General features: G+C 42.9%; 2 protein-coding genes across 2 annotated transcripts in view; both read left to right on the top strand.

Annotated features, from left to right (window-relative positions):
- Positions 1 to 21,898, top strand: part of LOC147236638 (G protein-coupled receptor 26-like) — a 133,808-nt gene that overhangs the window by 21,693 nt on the left and 90,217 nt on the right. The window lies entirely within an intron of this gene.
- hmx2 (H6 family homeobox 2) lies at positions 3,944 to 6,477 on the top strand. Its single transcript, XM_086162194.1, has 2 exons — positions 3,944 to 4,453; positions 5,091 to 6,477. Exons 1-2 carry the CDS (start codon positions 4,189 to 4,191, stop codon positions 5,636 to 5,638), a joined length of 813 nt encoding a protein of 270 aa, XP_086018320.1. The 5' UTR covers positions 3,944 to 4,188; the 3' UTR covers positions 5,639 to 6,477.

The raw sequence follows: 21,898 nt of genomic DNA, 5'->3' as shown, positions 1-21,898 counted from the left end.
AGTGTCACTGGACACTTGATGCGATTCTCTCAACGAGTGTGTGTGTGTGTGTGTGTGTGTGTGTGTGTGTGTGTGTGTGTGTGTGTGTGTGTGTGTGTGTGTGTGTGTGTGTGTGTGTGTGTGCACGCGCGCACGCACGTGCGCATACATAGAAACAAAATTTCAATTTATATACATACATACATACATACATACACTGTTCAGAGATCATACCAAATCTAGAAACTAGTTTTGACACTTCCAAGTGGAAGTAAACTCATTTCAATTTTTGATCAGCAACGTATTTTAACCCATTTCAAATGTCCTAAGACGTTTTTTGAGAATTTACAACAAATGCAATATGACAATACTAATTTATTAATACGTTATTAATACGAGCTTTTCACGACCATACGTGAATCACATATCAATCCCACACATATATTATTTTAATGACCCATCCATGTAAATGTATGCAGAGTGCGAACAGGTGACAGGTGTACTTTGGCAAACACTTAGAAGCCTGGCGACATGTTTGTGTACTTTGTTTTGAGAGTCTGTTTATATGATATTGCCAAATATTTTAATCCCAAACCCAGGCTGAAAGTAGCGTTCATAGCACCAAGTAAATATAACAATAATTATTTTATTTTTCATAATTTCCTGCTTCCATCTTATTGAACGTGAATTCGGCAACTCTAAAAAGTCCATGATGGTTATGACGACCTCATCAGCAGACAAAGGGTTCATTCAGATTATCGTCAGGATCACCCGAGTATCGACGCGCACCTTCCACGCACACTCGGCGCGGCTCCATTACCGCAAATTAATAGATTGATATGGCATTATTCCTCTGGCACGTATCGATCCGCGAACGTCTGCGGCGCAGTGCGTCAAGCAAGGGCAACGTCCACGCATGCAGGGGCGGGTCGCTCCCGCTCCGGCGTGTGACCTTGATTTTCGCGCATAAATTGAAAAAATTACCACTCGATAATTTCCATTTGTTTGACTTTATGTAAAGGAGAATAGGGGAGCGGGGGGACGAAATCAGATAAAGTACATTTGCAGGGATGGGGAGGGGGCAAACGGACGTGACCGCGGAGCGCGCTTAGTGCGCTGCATTAAAATGGAGTGCTGAATGGGTAATTTTAAGCCATATCATTTATGGGTGGGGGTGGGGGTGGGTTGGAAACACGCGTGGTGAGTGACGGATGTGTCCTCTACGTTCGCCATCCATGGGCGCCCCGGAGCTGCGCGCACAACATTGGAACTCACTTGCGCGTCAAAGCCTTGAAGAAAAAAAGAAACATTTTCGGCGAAAGCTCCTGAGATATCGCAAAGGATGCGGATTTTGGCCTCGGTGTGCGCGGGATGAGATTTGTCCCCGGACTGGGATCTCAAATTTCACGTGAACGATTGCGCGCGTAGATGATTAAAAAAAAAACACACACACGCAATTTGGCCACAGAGGTGCCAAACGTGCGTAAAAAGACGCATCCATGCAAACGTACCCCTCCCTCGGAAACACTGACTTTGCGTGGATTCACGCAACCACGCACCAAACGAAGACACCCCTCCACCCCCCTGGTGAAATGCGTCTTGTGTGTCCGAGTGCTATTTCCCGGAGCGTGTTAAAAAAAAAACAACAAAAAAACTCATCCAATTTGCTTTTCTGATTGAACGCGAGCATCCGATTTTAATCAAAGTTCTATTAAGTGAAACATAGGTTGCAGGGCACCGTCTGATTGGAACAGTTTAAATTTTAATTGTGTTTTTAATTTGACATATAGTTGCCGTGAAGAATGACACCGGAACGCCGAGGGGCGGTCGATTTTCTTAATTTCTCCCCGAGGAATTGATGAGTCTATCAGGGCAGTAGATTGGAAAGCCATTAAAACTCAATGGTTAGGTTGTTAATTGGAACTTGATGGATAGGAGCCCTTGGATAGGCTGTACTGATCCAATCTTCCTGACTTTGTGTTTTCCAATAAATTACCCAGTTCATTTCCACAGTCAGATTACATAAATTGTACACCTCCAGGGTGCTCTGTGCGTTTACAACTCACCCCTCTCCTCTCTCTCTTTCTCTCTCTCCCTCACTCTATCCTCTCTGTGTTCCGCGCACACGCACGCAAACGCCTCCTGTAAAAAAAAAAAAAAAAAAAAAAGGAGCAGGGCTCCAGCTCCCTTGAATGAAAATCGAAACATAATCAACGTTTATACTTATAAAATTTATTGATATCATTTTCTCCGGTAATTTCCTTATTCTAGAAGCGGACACGCCATACATCATAATACACACGTGTAAGACGGGTTGGGGAGGGGGGGTAAGGGGGGGGCTTTGTTTAATATTTATCGAAGCTTGATTTCCAGATCAACGCGCGCCATAACTTCATCTGTCTCTCTCAGACCCCCCCTTTTTTTTTCCTCTCCCGGTAAAGATCTTGTTCCGTTCTTGCGGTAGGGCGAGCCGCTCGCCACCGATCACCGTGACAGAGAGCGGACTCCGAGGTCGATCGGCTGTTTTTTTTTGTTTTTTTTTAAGGGGGGGGGGGTAGAGGAAGAACAAGGGGTTCATGATCATGGATGGGGAACAGCTGTTCGGCCAAAGTACCTTATTCGGCATCAAATAAAGAAATAGATAGATAAATGAATAAACGGATAAATAGAAAGGTGTCCAATGCGGCGATAAACTCGTTTCACTTTGCGGAAGTGATGTATGAGTCCTGACACACACACACACACACACACACACACACGCACACACACACACACACACACACACACTCACTCACAAAAAAGGTCTTTGTTTGAGAAGAGCGGCATATAAAATAAACCCATTTAACTGTCATTGCAGATTTCACGCCTTATGTGTAACCGCCATAAATTCAGCATCCTGCCCCGGCCTCGCTCATACCCCCCCCAGCACACACACACATCCCGCCACCTTCAGAAATCCCCCCACCCAAACCTTCGCGTGTAAGCGTTTTGTTAATAGTTCAGATCCTTCAGCAGCTGTTATTTGGGATATTTATACGTAGATCCGGATGCTTCGACCCGGGGAGGGGGTGATGATGGTCATGGTGACACGATTGGTTGTGTGGGCTACCGGGGATGGTTGTGGTGGACGTGGGTCGCTGCTGAGGTGGTGATTACAGCCGACTATTTGTAATACGTCTGGATCCTCTCCCTTCACAAAAGCACTAAAAAGAAGGATAATGTGCCCGAACCCGCCAGCTCTAGCCCCGCAGCTGTCCCGGAGCGGGGAGCGAGAGGAGGAGGGTGGTGGAGGAGCGTCTCCCCCCCTCCCCCCCGCTCCCGACGCGCGTCCCCGCCTCTTCCGATCAATTAATCAATTAGCCGGGCCTCCGCCGCGCGGTGCGGTCATCACAAGGCAGATTAGTTCGCTAATGATCGAATTAATTCTTAATCGCTGAAAATGGACGCGGAATGAGTTTATTATTTTCCGCCGCCCCCCAAAAAAGAGTTAAGCGTAAAAAAAAAAGAGTTAAGCATCAGTATTTCCGTTGCTGCCCGGGTAATTTGGACATCCGTAAGTGTGTGTGTATCTTTGTGCGTGTGAGAGTTCATCATGCTTCCTAAGACTATTTTACATGATTTAATCACCGTTTTTTAAATTTAACACCACAAATATTTTCCTCGGTAAAATGAAATCCACTGTACTAGGATCGGAATAGACCACGCCTTTATAAATCCGTCAACAAGAAAATAAAATGAAAGATCAGTATAGCCGAGAAGAACAGGTGGCTATTTATTCAAAGTGTTCGGACCTCTTGTTCTCCAACCCCCACCCCATTCAGCCCGTCTCCCCAAACCCGCCGTCAGGAGTTTGAAATTTCCGGGCTCCGGTTAGAGGCGGCAATTGGCTCAGGAGGAGCTTACCTACATGCAAATGAGCCCACGCAACCTTGCAGCCCCCTGATCCAGTGCGTGAGGAGGAGGACCAGGAATACACTCGTGATCCCCGAGCTCTAGAAAAAACACCTCAAACTCCTTAAATGTAAAAAAAAAAAATCCACAATTAAACAGAAAGAAAAAAAAATCACAAAGACGCTTTTTTTTTCTTTTTTCGCACCGATCGTGTAACCCACCTCCCCCCACACACTCTGCAAAAAAAAAAAGGAAAGAAAAACGGGAGTACGAGAGAGAGACAGATTCTGCCAATGTCGATACTGTTATGAGGCGAGGATGAGTGGCACGGAAGACAGCGGGAGCAAGTGCTCGTCGGGCCCGATTTCGAGCTTCACCATCCAGTCAATCCTCGGCACGGCGTCCAACACGCCGCGCACCGGAACCAAGGAGCTCTCCAAAGGACTGTCGCCGGCGCCGCCGCGGAGGCGCTCGCTGTCTGTGTCCTCGGAAGAGGAGTGCAGCGGCGGGGAGGACTCGGCCGACTGCTTTTGCTCGGACGCGGGTCACAGCCAGCCATGCGGCCAAAACTTCTCCTGTCTAAGTGAGTCTTATTTATTATTATTATAATTATTATTTAATTCCCGCTCATTAAATAAAAGCTAAGGCTTTTTTTTTTAAATATATAGCGATATGTTGCTTACTTTAATAACCAGGCTGCTATTTTTTTTATCGCGCACTTCAGCTCGGAGTATTACCCGGTGTTTACAGCGGGCGGAAAGCGCATCGCCGCTTGTTTGTGCCGCGCATCGGCGCATCGGCGCGGCGGCAGGAATTAAGTGGAAGGAGGTCGAACAATTAGCCCCCTCTGCCTTTTCCTCGTATTTCCAATCTAATTGAGACCCCCCCTCCCCACCAGACACACACAGCCCCCCTCCAAGCCCCCCCGTTGGAACATGTTTCCCAAAATGGCCGCATTTACGCGTCGTCAATTGAGCGTTAAATAGAGCGGGGATTTAATTAATAGCGCGGCGCGGCGCACTCAGGCTGGATTGTTTGTTTTAAAAGTCGGCAGGCTCGATTTAGTCAAAGTCAGAGTTCACACTTCACTCACTCTCAATCCGAGTGTTCGGCGTGGGGAGGGAGAGAAAATTTGACTTTTTTTGTTTATCAAAAAAATAAAAAATAAAGCGTGCGTAAAAACGCGTTTCTTCCTCTAACCATGTTGGTCCCTCGTCCAGGTCCGGCGAAGGGGCTCCTGTCCGGGGCTGAGGGACTCGCACGGCGCCCACACCTGCCGCCCCCCCTGCTGCAGGATTACAAGGAGGAGCAGGAGAGACCCTGCCATCAGATGTCCCCGCTGTCCGAAGAGAGACAGGTGGACGGCGCGGACAAACAGGGCGCCTCGGCCAAGAAGAAGACGCGTACGGTTTTCTCCCGGAGCCAGGTGTATCAGCTGGAGTCCACCTTCGACATGAAGCGCTACCTGAGCAGCTCGGAGCGGGCCTGCTTGGCCTCCAGCCTGCAGCTGACGGAGACTCAGGTCAAGACGTGGTTTCAGAACAGGAGGAACAAATGGAAACGGCAGCTCTCTGCCGAGCTGGAGGCGGCCAACATGGCCCACGCCTCCGCGCAGACACTCGTGGGGATGCCGCTGGTTTTCAGAGATAACTCCTTGCTGCGGGTCCCGGTCCCCCGGTCTATTGCTTTCCCGACGCCTCTGTATTACCCGGGGAGCAACCTGCCAGCGCTACCTTTATACAACCTGTACAACAAAATCGACTATTGATCGACTCCAGTCCGTCGCTGCGGATCAGTTCAGTCAACCATATTACAAACAATACCACATTCTTATAAGTGTGTCCACATTACCCCCCCTCCCCCCTGTATATTGATTGTAGGCCTATTTGTTGAGGAAATTCTTAATATGCAGCAATTGTGCGTTTCACAAGAAAGCAATGAAGCTTCCATATATGTTTAAAAAATACACCATGTGTATAATTAATTATAATAATTTTGTACTTTTTTTCTTTCTTTCTTCTTCTCGATTGAGCCCATATCATGTTCAAGAAAAATGGAGTCCGGCAATGGGTTTTTACATGCTGTTTTTAATTCCATCGTTTGTTTGACCTGTATTTTGCAAGAAAAGAACAAAAAAAAAAACAACAACAATATCACTTGTTTAATTTTGCCTGACATAAAACCCCATTCTGATGGGAGAATACAATTCTCTCTTTATGGAAAAAAAATATCATTGTTTCTATTGTAATTTAGACCTTCAAGAATAACCTTCTCATTCAATAAATTTTCTATTTCAGTGAAATGTCATGTATGTTTGTTTTTTTCTCCCCCCCTCATTTTTTGTTGATTTACCTACATATAGCTGACAGTAGGCTCTCACAAACTATATGATTATGTTCTAATATTCTCTTGTATAAATTAGAGAATGGGCGCTTGTACAAATAAAAAGTGTAAACACACACACTTCAGAACAGTACATTTCAGACATGATTCTGCACTTCACTTTGCTTCATGTCATTTACTGCAAACACCTCTTATGGTTGCATAAAATTATATGATACTCTTGAAATGCTGTTTTTAATTGCGCCTGAAGTTCCGGGAGAAGGGTAGTGCTCAGTGACAGTTTTGTTCGGCAAGACTCGGTGTGTGACTCCCCTGTTCGTCTAAGGAAAATAAAATGTGTCCAAAAACGATTGTAAACTATTTAATTATGTGGCGAGTTCGAGGTATGCTTTCAGGTTTTGAGTTCGCAAACACTGTCGTGGACAAGGCATTTCTGTGTAGCCGTCACACAAATGGGAAGTCAAAGTAGTAAATATAAATGATAAAACTCCTTCCAGGGTGTGAAACAAACACGGCTACACGGGCCAAAGCGGAATCTCCTTTCAGTTCAAGTCAGACGAACAGCACTTGGAATGAGAGACCAAATAAAAAGGCACATTGTCAAAGTTCAAGATGCTCTTTGTCATTGGATGCTCTCTTTTTTTCACCTGTCTAGTGAAGGACTATCCGTTACACTATCAAGAAACACAAAAATGTTACGTAGATTTCCAAAGAAGTCCCTAAAAGTTAGCTAGCTGATATAATCATACTCCAGATATTCACACATGCTGATAGTTGCACAGACCTGCACACACACTCTCTCACACACCAAAAAACACGGCCACAATTCTCGTGGTTGATGGGAAGCGATAAAACCAGCACATTTACCAGCTTTTCTTAGGTGTCAGACCATGTGCAATGCAAAGGATCCACCCATCTCCTCTACCCATCCCTCCAATCTCTTGCTGTGTGCTAATGGCTACATTACCCAGCGGAATCATGACTAGCCAAGCTCTGCTGCCCTGCAGATTATGCCTGACCCAATTCCTGCAACAGCCGCCCTGTGTTTCTGGGAAAATGGATAGTGTTAGACAACAGAAGTGATTTATGGCTAACTCCAGCAGTAGCAAAGAGGAGAGGTTTAGGAGATGAATTTGTGACAGATAGGAGAGAGAGAGGGAAAGAGAGAGAGAGAGAGCGAACAGCACAGGGGACAGTAACGCTTATGAAAAGGAGCAATAGCTTTGGTTGAATGAAGCTGTTTATTAGTTTCCAAGTGGTCATTATGTCATCAGGTGTGACGGCAATGCGCTACTCTTTTGGATGGATGTTTGCACCCCACTGACTTGTGGGAAATCTACATGGCCTGTCACCTGAGTTTGTTTGATTTACAGGACAGACAGAATGGGAGGGACAGAGAAAGAGAGAGAGGGAGATGTGTGAAGATGCAGTACAGAACAGAATGCAAGCCTGAGAGCGAAAGTGAAAGAGAGGAATGGTTGGGGGCAGAGGAGGGGGACAATGTAACTATGTATCACAGCAATGGCAGGTGTGAATTACACATTTTAATAGCAGGGCAATGAAAATGATTTGAAGTGGTTTAAACTGCAAAGAGACAGCGACTGGCATGGTGATGAAGATTTGTTGAGATGATGTGTTGTGCCTTAGGATTCATCAGACCTGCCTGCTAAGGTGAAAAGCAAGTGTAATTCACTCTGTGCTATAATTTATGATGGGAGTAATGGAAACTGTGGGCTACACACAATGTGGAGGGGAGGAGGCCGAGACAGAGCAGCAGTGGGTGCATTGATTCTCAGAATAGTTATTAGAGCATATTTACAGGATCGTAATGAATTGTTGTAAACTGTCCCAATATCTCCTCTTTTACATCAAGATAAACTATGTAAATCAAAAGTAATTTAATCGGGGATCTTTAAATTTAAACGGGCTGCGACACCATGATCTGCATCTTATTTACAACGCTCTACTCCAATATTTGAACTCTTTTGACATTTTCCACCCCTTCATCATTTACTTGGCTATTCAAGTATCCCCTAACATATTTACTGCTGTTTGATTTAAAGGGGTTTTGTGCGGCTTCTTATTAGAGCGGAGGTTTATGAAGTATAGCACCACGAGCAGATGCAGAGCCTCGGGTCTGCCTCAAGACAAGAGTTTTAAAAGCGATTGCAATGCATTAAGCCAGACAACTCTCAAGACCTGTTTGCTCCCTAAATGAATTTGAGGGTAGCATAACAAGGTTTTTGAGGCAGGGCCTGTCATCCGCTGGCTTTAACCAGCTTCTGTATTTATGGGTTAATGGTTAAAAAGGAGAGCTTGGACCAGAAGTGATTTTTCATGATTCTGTTTTATATCAACTGGAAATGAAGGAGCTGAAGGGAAATTGTGTTTGTTCCCCCTCCTCCTAGCCACCACCCCTTTTCCTTAACAGATGAGAAATACGCTACCAGGCACAGAGAAATGCCAAATGCACATTAAGTAAAATATTATGTCATAGCTTTGAGAAAACAATTGGGGATGCCTCAAAGACCCAGCACACAACCATCCCGTTGAAGGGCAGTGAAACAGGCACACGCGGTATGAGCCTGACGTAAAACTAGTTTTTAATTTTCTAACTTAATCAGAACAGAGAGAATTTGGTCTGAGCGAGTTCTGTTAGCTTAAACTTGAGATATGGTGAGTGACAGTGTCGGCGCAACAGTACATTTGCAGACGTTTGGAACTCGAGGTCGTGCACAAGCTGCTCTGTCATTTGAACCATAATGAAAGCTTTTCCATCTCCAAGTTAAACTCCCCAAGACCAATATTTAACCAAAACCCTGGATTAGGTCTTTAATGGAGAAATGCACTATGGCTCATTGTTAAATTACCAACCATTTCTTGAACTGCCTATTTTGAAGTGCCATTCGCTGTCCAATATGCATCAAACTATTATAGGCAACAGTACGTGGAGAGAACTCCGCTATTACTCTAGAGATAAGTCCATTAGCATTACCTTTGACACAATAATGGATGTGAGATACAATTTTCTGCTCTCCATTTTGTATTTGTAAGGATAATAGGGGGATTATCTGGAAGGCCTTATGCTACACACTCAAGAGTGAGCCCACACTGAGAACAGAGGGCCCTGCAACAGTTGTTTTCACATCCTCCCCTCTCTCCCTTTGCTCTTCCCTCTTCTCAAAGACCCTCTCAGAGTGAGGCAGGGAAGATAAAGCATGTCATTATTCTATTAAAGACCTACAATTTTTGTAATGGGACTGGCAGCGGTCGGCAGAAGTGCAGGCAGCTTCTTCAATATCCTGGACATTATTTGCTCGTTTAGTTAAATGATGTTTCTAATTCCCTCATAATTACTTGTAATGAGGCTGTCTCCCTCGTTTTGATGCGACCACTTCTTAATACAGCATGGCATTCTTTTTTAGGGATAATTACCTCTCATGAGGCCGGGGAGCAAGGCTGGGGTTTGTTGGGCGCAGTGCACGTGGCAAATTGGTTTGTTTCCTGCCATCTTGTCTTCCTGCAAATTGGTAAATTAAGTTTCTCGGCTGGAGCATTAGAACGCTTAAGTTTGCTTTCTCGGCTCCTTCAAATGATTGGATTCACTGACAGAAAGATGTCTGTGAATTCTCATTTTTTTTTTTTTTTTCCAATGGCTGTAGTTTATTTACACAACCTAGTAGGTGAAAGTTGTAGGGGGAATTTTCTTATGATTTTGAGATGACTGGTTCATGCGTTGAAGGTCACATAGCAGGAAAAAAAAAATTCAGAACTACAATTTATTTTCAAGTGGAAGGGCACCCTGTGGGGGCATTCTGACAACTTCAAGAGGGGGAAAAGGTGCCAAAATTCGGCGGCTTCAGCCTTGTCCTCTGTCGACTTGCTCCATGCCACACCTTTATCTGGTTTTGTTATAAACGCCAGACAAGCACATATGGGTGGAAACAAAACCATCTTAAATCTTTAAATCATTCACCCCTTATTTTTTTAGTGAGCCAAAACTATCATTATTTTCTCAACAGATTAGCATGTTTAGCAATTTTCTTGATTGACTGTTTATTTAAAAGGTCTGCAACATGTTAGGAAATTGTCAAAAATGTTATTATGTGTTTGATAACACACATTTGCCTTAATATCTTAGAAAAGTAAGGAATCCAAAATTTTAAAATCCCTCCAAGTGGGGGGTTCAATGCCCGGCTCCTCCTGTCTACGGGCCTAAGTCACAAGACACTGAACCCCTAGTCGCTCCTGATGATGTGGTGCCTGAATGTGAGCGTGAATCCAGGCTACAGCGCTTTTAAACCTCAAGGTGATGAGAGCACCATATAAGCGGAGACTATTTGCGTTGCTGGGGTCATTTGCAACCACAACTGAAATAAATTAATTGTTTATGTGAAATAGTTGGTGGACCACAGCTTATCTAGTTGTTTAACTGACCAGCTCTATTGGTTCAAATATGACATATTCTTATGCTGATTTACATATTTATTTTGTCACAACAGCTAAAATTGTAAAACACACACCTCAGCCTCATGCATGTGAGAAAATTAATGCAGGAATCACAGAGGAGAGAGGAGGTTCATGTGCCACAGGGATATAAAACTGTTGTCAAAATCATGCAGACTTTCATCTTATCTTGATAATACTATCGCAAATACACAGTAAGCCATGTATTAACTCATATGTTAATCAATGTACAAAGACGTGATATCTTATTAATATGATTAGAGAGAGTAAGTGACTTGAAGCTGGGAGATAGAAATAAGATGCACGGGGTCTATCATATTTCCTTTCCCGGTTTTCCTGCTACTAGTAGACTTGTCTGTGTTGTCTCTCTGAAATGATCCAGCTGCGGTTCTCCAACCGCAGCCATTCTCAGGCTGGCAGAGGGGTTTTTATTTCTAAGTGCTGATGTGTCGCAGACAGTTTGGCTCTACAAGGGTCTGTTATACGCCGATTAAAGAGAGGGAGGGAGTGGTCCCGCAGGGCGGCCTTGTACATTTACCCTGACCGCAAAGAGGTCTAACGTTTACGCCCCGGTGACCTTCAAACAAGCTCTGCTCTGCTGCTGGTGGGGATACCGGAGCTGTCTGGTGGGGATCCGTAGTGAAACAGACAGATCATAAGAAATCACATTTGCGATCACAATTGACTTGGCTTTAGTTAGGAAACCGCAATATTTTGCACAATCTTTTCAAATTTTGACTTTCTGCTGAATACTGGACATGGCGTGAGAGGTATCGAATAGAAGAAGTAAAAATGGCGGTAAATCATTTCGTAAGAAATCCGGCCACCAGAATTTCGGAGTCAAACAAATCCAAACAGATAGATTCTCAAGTAATTCTCTTGTTCTTTCTGGGTCACTGATCTGTTTGTTATGAGATTTGATATTGACTTCCTTTTAATACGGAGAGGCGGGGTCTCTTTGTAAAGACCAAGTGGTCTCTTTGAGCTCCAGGGGCCTGGTGTATAGAGAGATGATCTGTCACTTCAGCCTTAAGACTGACTGCTGACCACATTGCCTGCAGTGTAGCAGCAGCAGGACACACAATGAAAGCAGCACACTATCACCTGACAGCTAATTAGGGATCACTCCCCTGGAAGGGAATACACCGTCTTTGAGGGAGTAAGAGAAAGAAAGCAAAAGGTCGCAGAAATCCCTGTGAAGTGTCAGTCAAAGCTACAACACACCTGCAATTTCCAAAGGCGATTCTTTGGAAACAGTTGTTGTTGTTTGAGTTGTTTTTTTTTTTTTTTTCATCATCGCAGTGTGAATGGTCAAACGTCGTAATTGTGACAATATTACTCCACCATTTTGAGTCAATTTGAAAATTTCTCGTGCAATAATAATTTTCTCATCAGTTTTGTCTGCCAATGTAGACCGCGCATGCGTAGTCGTCTATGGGTTGGCAAATCTATATCGAGCAGCGTGAATCTATGGTTTAAATGGAAGACCTGGGATTTCTTTGAAAAACAGATTTGTAACCATTAGTTGGGTGTAAGGTTTCATGTGAAGGCTGCGTTCCCGTGACTGGTGTCAGAGTTTCTGCGTGGCTCTGCATCAGCCTCTCGGCTAGCTAGCTGCAGGGACGATGCTTAGAGGAGGACGGAGGTGGTTGTTGTGGTGGTGGTGTTTCCGTTGGTGGAGGAGGGGGAGCACTGGAGCCTAGGCGTCCCACCAACAATGCATCACAGCGGCCATGGTGTAACCCGACTCCCCCCCGGCCTTCCACAGCGCACTCCCTCTCTGCCCCCTTGCACCTCGGAGGTGCTTTTATAGAGATTTGGTCAGCGAGAAAACAGCTCTTCAAAAGAGTCGTTGTCACACTAGAAAGTAATTAGCTCGGCCTAAGGCCAGGGATTCTCTGACCTGACAAATTCTGCGACCTCAAACAATCCGTCTTGGTACGAGGCGGCGGGTGAGGCACGTTCTCGGTGTATAGGGGTGGAGGTATTTTAGCAAAGGAGATTCCCTTGATGCTGCAGGTGAACAAACCTCACAGGTCATCGGGAAAAGGTTACAGGATAATCCATCTGAGTAACGGTCTGCAGGTGGATTCTAAAGATGTCTCGGGGTGCAGTTACGGCCAGTATGGTATTGTAACTAGAAACTGGTATTAGAGATCCTGTCAAATGCAAAAGCATTATAAGATTGCTGTTAGTTTGTGATGACAGACTGGATTATTGTAACTACTGATGGAATAATGAATCGCACCCAGGTTGTGAAAACCCCCATCATGTACAATTGCATAAACTTTGAATGAATGATTTAAGAGACACGCACAGATGCAGACCTTACATTGTTTCTCCGGATCGATGTAGAGAAGCCATTTCAGCACTTGGCCACCTGTTCTTCCAAGCCTGCAGGGCCGGAGGCAACAACCTTTCCTCTCACTATTAGACAAACTAATCTGATCGGGAAAAAGATGGCGGTGGGGAGAGGGTAGAAACGTATAAACTGCATGCTGCAGGGTGGGACTCGACACCACCAGCCCTCTATTCCAATGTCTCTGATGGTTTAAAAGCTACTATAGCCCTCAGCATTATCAGGCTCACACAGTGGGAGGCAGAGCTGAGTAGAAAAAAGGGAAAATAGAGAATATGTGTGAGCCTCCCACATAGACCTCACTGAGTTTGAGTTGAGTGATTTTAAACATCTTATTGTGTTGGGAGCTAGTGCACACTCCAGAAAATGTAACATTTTCATCTGACATTAAGTTTCTTTCTTTTGTTTTCATTGTGGAATGACATTCCACTTATGAATGGTTGGCGCTTTACAGTTTGACAAGTTATGGCTATATGTTGGACGTTCGAGAGAGATTCATCTCAAAACAGACAGCACTGATGTGGTAAAACAGGATAATGGAGAAGCAAACATAGCCTTGTTAAACCAGAAGCACCAAGAAATGGCACTAAGCAATTGACCAATTAGGAAGTGGTCCATCATGTCAAACTCATTTGCAAAGGGAAGGCTTAACCCTTAGAGTTCGAAGGTCGGGATCAAAGGGTGTCCCCCATGGGACTCCGCAAAGATCACTGAAGAAACGCTGATCCCTAGCTTTTGTAAAGGAATCTTCTAATTACAATAAATCTCACTGCAAGGTATAGACAGGAGTGCATGATACAGTGGCTATATGATAGCACTAGCCCAAGGCCCTGCAGGTAGCCTATAGATGTCTGGATAGAAGACTGATAGGAGATAGTTGCTGTCACTATGGCAGTGGCCTCTCATTTGCCCAGGTCAGAACCTCATAGAGTGATCACAGCCTGGTGAATCAGGCTGACCAACATCTTTGAGGCTTCGTAGCCCCTGGTGTGTAACTGGTTCTTTAACCTTGCCAGCAGATTAGTATCAGTATCAGTTTTAGTACTGGATTTAACTCTCTCTATCTTCGACCCCTTTCTTTTATCGTCTTTCTTTCTCACAATGACTTGTCATGGATGGATTCCTCTGAATGGGACACCCTCAAATAATTGAGATGGTAGCCTTTGGTCATAATGTAATACTGATTTCTCTGACAGGATGATTTCTTTAAAGGGAGTTTGGTTATGTTGCTGGTATGGAAGAGGAATCTACCACTCTGAGTGACATGTCAGATTTCTGTTTTTGAGGAACGTAACTTTGCAATACTAAATCATACAATACCTATACCGAGTATATTAATTCACATGACCATGAATGTATTTATCCTTCTATCTAAAAAGAGAATTAGTCAAGCTCCAGTTTGAACATGCCCTTAATTGAAACCCCAAAGTAATGCTGAAGTTATCTTCCAAACTCTCTCTCTCCGTCAGTGTCACTGTGTATTGTGAATGGCAAGAGAAAAACAAAACCTTTATTGTAATTATCCTGCACATTCCCACTTTGTAAATGTAATAGTGTCTCTAAAAAGGGGTGGTTTCTATTGAGACGGGTTCAAGTTAATAAGCTGTTTGACCACTGACTTTCTCAATATTTAAGCTGTGGTAAATTATATGTTCAATTTGTCTTTCCTTGTCATATTGAATCAGACTTGCAGAACAGCCCTCTTTGTTCCCGACACAAGCGAACCTGTATGATACTCTTTTTTTTTCAGCAGGCGCTACCATTGGCCAAAGGGGGAGAAGAGAGGAAAAGGAGGGGAGACTTTCAGTTTGTTCTTCCTGCAATTAGCATTCACGGTTAGCTAAGCAGAACTAATGCAACGAATCTTTGAGTCTCATGTTACATGTCATCTGCTGCTGGAGTACCTGCGGGTCAGATTAAACTGTAGCAAGATGACAAACCCTCCTATGTATCCATTACCAACCTTTTATTATTAGCTGTGTTATTGGTAATTCCTTTTGAATGGCCTTGACAAAAACCTATGCATTGGCTGAAGCTGACTTCAAAAAAAAGGACGCTATATGGGTGTGGATAATGTGCAAGTGATACTGTAATTTTCAAAACAAACCGAGGGTGAGAATTACTCCGCTGCCGCTGTGGCATTGTGTGGCAATGCTGATGGAAGGCACAACTCCCAACGGCACATTTTGATCTGACCTCTTTAAAGTGACTAGCTTCCCATTACAACAGTCAATGCTGTCACATGTCAACACAAGATCTACCGCACACATCTTTCCCTCTCTAACTTTGTACGTGAGTTATGGCTTCCCAAGATATCCTTTATGTTTATGAATTACTATATATAAAATGCCGTCTCAACTCAAGTGTTCCGAACCTTTTGCTCCAAGTTATTTTTACGTCCTGTAAAGCAAACTTGGCTCTGTTGTTTAACATCTAGGTCATGACTGTAACGAACTCCTGTCAACAGGGGCAGAATTAGGATATAGGCTCCGAGTGTCACCATAATGGGATGCACATGAAACTTAAATGATCTCATGAGTCTTAAGTGACAGAATAACATGGCCTCTTAAGCCGCTACACGTCTTGTCCCACACTTGAGAGAAAATTAACACGGACAATGATCCCTGATTGTTGACAGTTAAAATACCATATGATTAAAAATGGTCACATTTAAGGGTCGGCGTGGTGCAGGTGGAAGTCAATCGTCTGTTCTCGAAGCGTTCTTAAGCAAGACGCTGAACCGCTGGTGGCCGGCAGCCTATTCCCCAGGGTTTATTCATGATGGGTTAATTGCAGAGAATGAATTTCCCCACAAGGGATTAATAAAGGATACAGTATTATATTTTATAAAGCTACTCTGCATTTCAATTTTCTTCCTATGTCTTCTTTTCTTCTCCCAAGTTTGTTGATTGGCTTTGTTTATCCTCTTTTAATCAGTATCAATTCTCTAAAGTGTATGCCTTATCAGTTACGAACAGGTACAAATGGACCAAACGCTCCCCATTGATCCAATAAAAGCCCTTGTCCCTGGGAAACCTACTCTCCAGTCACGCAGAAGCCAAGGAAGACACTTTTCAAAATCAATAAGCCGTCTTGCGACACTTGGCCTGAAAACGTCCACGCTTTTAGGAGCCCTTCCCTATCAACATGAGTCAGAAATCTTTGAGAAAAGTTTGTCCTGTTCTCACGATGTTGCGTAGGGTAAAGGAGTCATCCTTTTGAATGACTATATGTTTCACAGATTTGTTTTCTGCGCCGGGATTCACTACGGTTCATGACGATCCGTTCTATTTTTAAGTGAGCTGAATTTGCAGTTAGAGATCAGATGAGTAAGTGTGGTCACATTCAGTGCACGCTAATTTATGGATAGTGAAAAGCTGTTTAATTTGATTATTCAAACAACCATTTTCATGTTAAGAGTAGATGTTACAACTTCCAATTTAAATACTTTGGGTTTTAGGTCACGGTTTAGCACAGCAGAAACTAAACCCACAATTCATTAAATAGCCTTCTTTTTTGAAAGTGAGCAATTTCTGTTTTGAACAATTAAAGTGTCCAGAAAAGTTTGTGTAGTTTTCTTAGTTTCTTTTTTATTGGTTTAGTTTTTGTAACTCTCTGGTTTTTCTAAATTGTTTTGTGTTTCAGTTTGACACCCCTTTTAGTTTTTAATTTAAATCAAAAATGAACCGCTGAATACCTTGATTCAGATAACCTATTTGCAAGAAATTTTATCTGTAATGTTCGATTAAAAAAACATTTTTCACAGCAGCGCTTCGGTGGGAACAGGGAGAATATTGGCGTTTTATTCAAAATTCAAGATCAAAAATGAATTAAATAAAAAGCAACTTACGACTTTCAGCAAATTTTAAATACGAATCAAGATTTATCTACAAGGGCTTCTGTCTCTCCCTCTTATATTTCTGTTTGTATCACCCCATCTCCTTGTTGAACCATAGCTACTTGCCACTACTTGATGTCCAATCTAAATAAAAAAGATTGTAATATAATAAAGGACCCATAGTCCCTACTTATAAAGTACTTATTGAGTGGAACATTGAGATTTATGTAACTCCTCTCAATGAGAGAGAAAAGGAGAGAAAGAGAGTTTCACTGTGATTGCGAAGGGGGTTTAAGGTTACGGACTAATTTCCTAGTCGTTACCTGGCGAGTGTACCACATCCGGTCTCCTCACTGTTTTTCAACAAGGAACAGTACAATCTGTTATACTGTAGTGATCATCAGGTCTTCCTCAACTAGTAATTACTAGTAATTACCTGTTTTTCCCTTGGTTCACTCCTTCTTCTCTCTCTCTCCATCCCTCTCTCTCACTCCCTTTCTCTTTCTCTTTCTCTTTCTCTCTCTCTCTCTTTAACCCACTCTATTTCTCCCTCTCTCCCTCTCTCTCCCGTCAGCTATTACCCTAACTGGCTGTTGTGGCGCAAAGAGGAGGTGTGTGGAGAACAAGGCAGGCTTTTATGGACTCCCCACCAGCACCACTCCACAGCGCTCCATTTTGAAATTATCGGGTCCCCTTGCTTTTGAAGTCTCTGTAAGCGTACCCTCCTATTTACGAGATGGCTATGTACTTATGGGTCACAGATTGATCAAGAGGTCCTAAAGATAGCCTTTTCACTGAAAGCACTGCAATACCGCGGCTTCCACAGGCCACATCTGTGAGAAAAAGAGGGAAAATAAAATATATCACTCCCCAAAGTCAGGCATATTCAGAATTTAATGCACAATTCCATTTACCCTAGAAAATGCCACAATTGAGCATGGAATTCACAATGAGCACAGCAATTTATCAGTGCTTTTTTGTTCATTTTTGTTGGCTCAGGTGCAAGCATATTTTACTTACTGATTACCTGCGGGTCATTTATAAACGTGTCAGACTAACTTTTTATAACATGAGACTTTTGTTCGCTTGTTTTGTCCATTTAAAAGAATGTATGTCACACTGGAGCACAGTGTGGGGACTGATCTGCAGTAAAATGAAGCCCATAAATTCTCAGTTACACTTTTAAAATGAGGGATGTTTCTCAATAGTCTTAGTTACGATCTATGTAGTAAGATAGTAAGTGTCGAATGGGTATATTTAAATGACACCTTGTTAATGATTAAATCATGCACTGATGACTTAAACTGCGATGCATTGTATAATTAGTCTTTATCGTTGCTGCAGTTAAGACCATTTGTGGTTATAGCTATATTTATTATTTTATACGGGGTCATAGGGTTGTACATTCCACTGGTAAAAAAGCAATTTTGAAGTTCAGCAGATTCTTTGACTTCATTATAGGACATCAATAATAGGCTGTGCATTCTCTGGGTTCTCCATCTAATCCCGTTTACTTACCTCTTAAAGCCAGACCAATTAACTCTTTCATATTTAGATTTCATGGTTCCCTTTAGCGCGTGTATTTTTGTGTATAATTTAAGTAATTATCCGTTTTATGCTGTGTATATATACAAAATAACATTCCATGTGCTCGGTGGTCAAGAGACTTTAAAAGTGAGCAGAAAGATGATGTTTAGATCACGAGCCAGATTCAGCTTGATGTTTTCTTAACCAATATAATCCCCAGATTCTGAGTGTTTGTCTAAGAGTAACTCACCCAGCGTGTCAAGACCAAACAAAGCTGTACAAAAGCAAGTAGGTTTCGTTCATCATAGGTTCTCAAACTAAACTCACTCCGTTATTATTATTGATAGTCATTGCCATCGGCCTGTCTTATTTATTAGCAAGCGGGCGACGAATGGGGGAAGGCCAGGTGGCATATACAATGTGATCTGTCAGTGTGGTTTAAAAATATGCACTGCGTCAATGCAAAGCCAGGCAACTTGGAAGCAGCGCAGACTTTGAAATGTTATTGATTGCATCACTCGCTGATAATATGATGCATGTCACATCTGACAATGTTATAAGAAGAGGTCAGAGTGCGAGAAGTAATGAAACTGTTTTGAGAGCGGGAGAGATGGATGTTGTTTTCTACAACATTAACCTTGCAAATGGCTGCCAGAGAGCAGCGATGCTTCATGCTACACACACAAACACCTTGCAGCCAATTCAGGCAGCTTCCTTATGTTTGACATTAATACCAAGACCAAAAAAAAAGCTCAAACCATTAAAAAGATCCGTATCCATACATTTATCTATCTAATCCCTAAATATTATCTCAACAGACCCTCAAGACATGTAGTGTTTCAGCTGTCTGCTCGTGGCAATGACAGATGAGGTGAGGAGAATGTAGAAGGATTGGTGTGGTGATGGGATGTGGAGAGGGTCCATGAAGGAATGGAGTTAAATCTCTCCAAAATGAGTAATCTTACATAATAATATCCCCATGTGTCTTGATAAGAAGAAACCCAGAACAAGCCGACAGAATCCGTCACCACCGGCTATGAAAAGTCACTAACAATGTTATGGATCCTGAAAGCAGCTCGAGCCTCAGCAAATACGCCCGGTGAACCTATGATTTGGCAACTATATCTTCTTTAACGACACCATTACCAGTGGCCATCACCATAACCGCATCTGCAGCAACAACCCTTAATGTGAAACCTTGTTAAGCCGGCTCATGCGAACTCATATCGGCGTGCAGGAAACAAACCCGCACAACCACATGCATTACAGGGTCCCTTCTAAGTACATTAGCTATCAGGTATTGTTTTAACTGGAAAGTAATGAACTGATTTGGTCAATAGGAGGATGAAGACCCATTCTGTGAGGTGTTTATTGGTCCCAAGAGTCACAGTTGGGGGTGAGAGGGCATGATGGAGCCCATCTATCTAAACTCAATGACCTGACAGGTCCTTCACTAAAGACTCGCACTCAATTATTGATAAAATCAAATGGACTTTATTTAAAAATACTAAAACCATGTTTGAAATAGATGACGCAGACGGTGTGAAAGGATGTGACCGTGTATTTGTTTGAGGGTGTATGTTCGAACGTCTATAAGTGTGTTTTAATCAGACGAGCTTAATGTGCTCCCTTTTTATTTGCTGCGGTAAATGGCTCCCTTCGCTAATCATCTCTGCGGCGGTGAGGGAAAAAAGGGAGAGATAAATGTTTGAGTGGAGAGGTTGAGGGCGCCCCTTTCAGACCTGCCCCTACTGTCTGCGAATAAAAGCCTGAAAAGGAGCCACAAAGACAAGCTAGAAGTGAGTCCAACTGTTCTTTGAAAATGCTGCCTCTTCGCTGGGCCTAGGTGCTAATGCATCTGACTCGAATACTGTACCAGAGAGAGAGAGAGACAGAGAAAGAGAGAGAGAGAGAGAGAGAGAGAGAGAGAGAGAGAGAGAGGCTTTCAGGAAGAAAAGAGCGAGAGAGCAAGAGAAAGGGGTAGATGGACAAGGAACTGGTGCTACAGAGGACAAAGAGCTCCAAGGTGTACGCTCGGTATTCAGTAATTGGTAAAAGAAGCTTCATTTCTTGCAATGATTTCCTGTCTTTTTACTGCTTCTGACAATCCTGATGCTTTTAATAGGCGAATGAGTAGAGTCTATTCTGCGAATCCCCCCTTCTCATCCCCCCGTCCCCAAACACCAACCTGTCCTCACCCTGACTACCCCTCCCGTGTCCTTCTTTCTTCACAAAATGGGAAAAAAAGAAAAGAGAAAGAAAAAAAAATCGCATATTCTTTCTGTCATTCTCTGTCTTTGAATACCTCAAACCCCTTTTGCTTTAATCATTTCTAGATCAGACTCAGTCCAAATAAGCCAAGCCATTTTCTGCACTCAATTACTCCCTTAACAGCATCAAAAAGAGAAAGGATTCAAGTATGGCGAGCGGAGAAAGAGGGTGAGAGGGAGAAAATTGTGAGGCATCTTCATCCGCCGAAATGCTTTGAATGCTTCCAAAAAGAATCTTTTCTTAATGAAAAACCAGTAATAAGAGATGGTTCTGACTATAACAAAATGTTTACTGTCTGTTCACTGGCTGCAAGCTCCTCACTCTCCCCCGGATAAATAGTTGAAGAGAGAAAGAGGGAATAAAGGCTCGAAGAAATGAAAATGAAAAAAAAAAAAGAAGATTCCACTGAATCCTGCTTTCATTATCAAGAAAAATATAGGTATTTTAATAATACATTACTTTTCTCATAACTACTCTTAACCTTTAGGTATTATACATTTTGGATGAATACAGCTGTCACAGCTTGGTGTTCAGTTAATGAGACATCCAGCTCTTATTTACTGTTGTCTGCCTTGGCCACAGCAGATTTCACACACTCACCTGTGAGTCTAGTTCCTACGCTGTCATGTACACTCTTATTCCAGTTTATCAGGTCAATTTATTAGGTACACTAATATATAACTAACAGTGGCAAACACAAAAACTTGCAATTCATTTTCCCCTCACGTGTTCATTTACATTTTTATTTTTTCCTCCATCCTAACTTTTATGGATTGTCATTATTGCATCATTAGAAACAGCAATTAGGGTAAAACAGTGCAATCAAAAGGCATCACAAACCACAGGGAGATGGACCTGCTTGTGGTTTCAAAGTTTAGTCCGAGAGGTATTCCCAAATCCTGTTTAAATATGCAATAAAGGGAACTATTTTGCACAGCAACAGGCTTCAACGCATGAGGGTGAAAGGACAGTGGGGAAAATATCACCTACAAAATATTGTTGCAAACCTGAAATGGCAGGGTTCCATGTTTTATATATATATTTATAGAGAGAGAGAGAGAGAGAGAGAGAGAGAGAGAGAGAGAGTATAGCTACTTGGATTAGGTTTGGGAAAATGTTATGATTTTGGATTAAACATTACAAACTGAAGTGACATTAACACTTAATGTGATTTACATCAGGTTTGCCTGAAATACTGGCACCTTAGTTGAAAGCTCATAGGT

This window comes from Fistularia commersonii, chromosome 2 (genome assembly GCF_037954325.1).
Source record: "Fistularia commersonii isolate RoL2024-O1a breed Wild chromosome 2, RoL_Fcom_v1.0, whole genome shotgun sequence".
Classification (NCBI taxonomy): domain Eukaryota; kingdom Metazoa; phylum Chordata; class Actinopteri; order Syngnathiformes; family Fistulariidae; genus Fistularia; species Fistularia commersonii.
The sequence above is the reverse complement of the archived record's forward strand: the minus strand, read 5'-3'. Positions and strand labels throughout refer to the sequence as shown.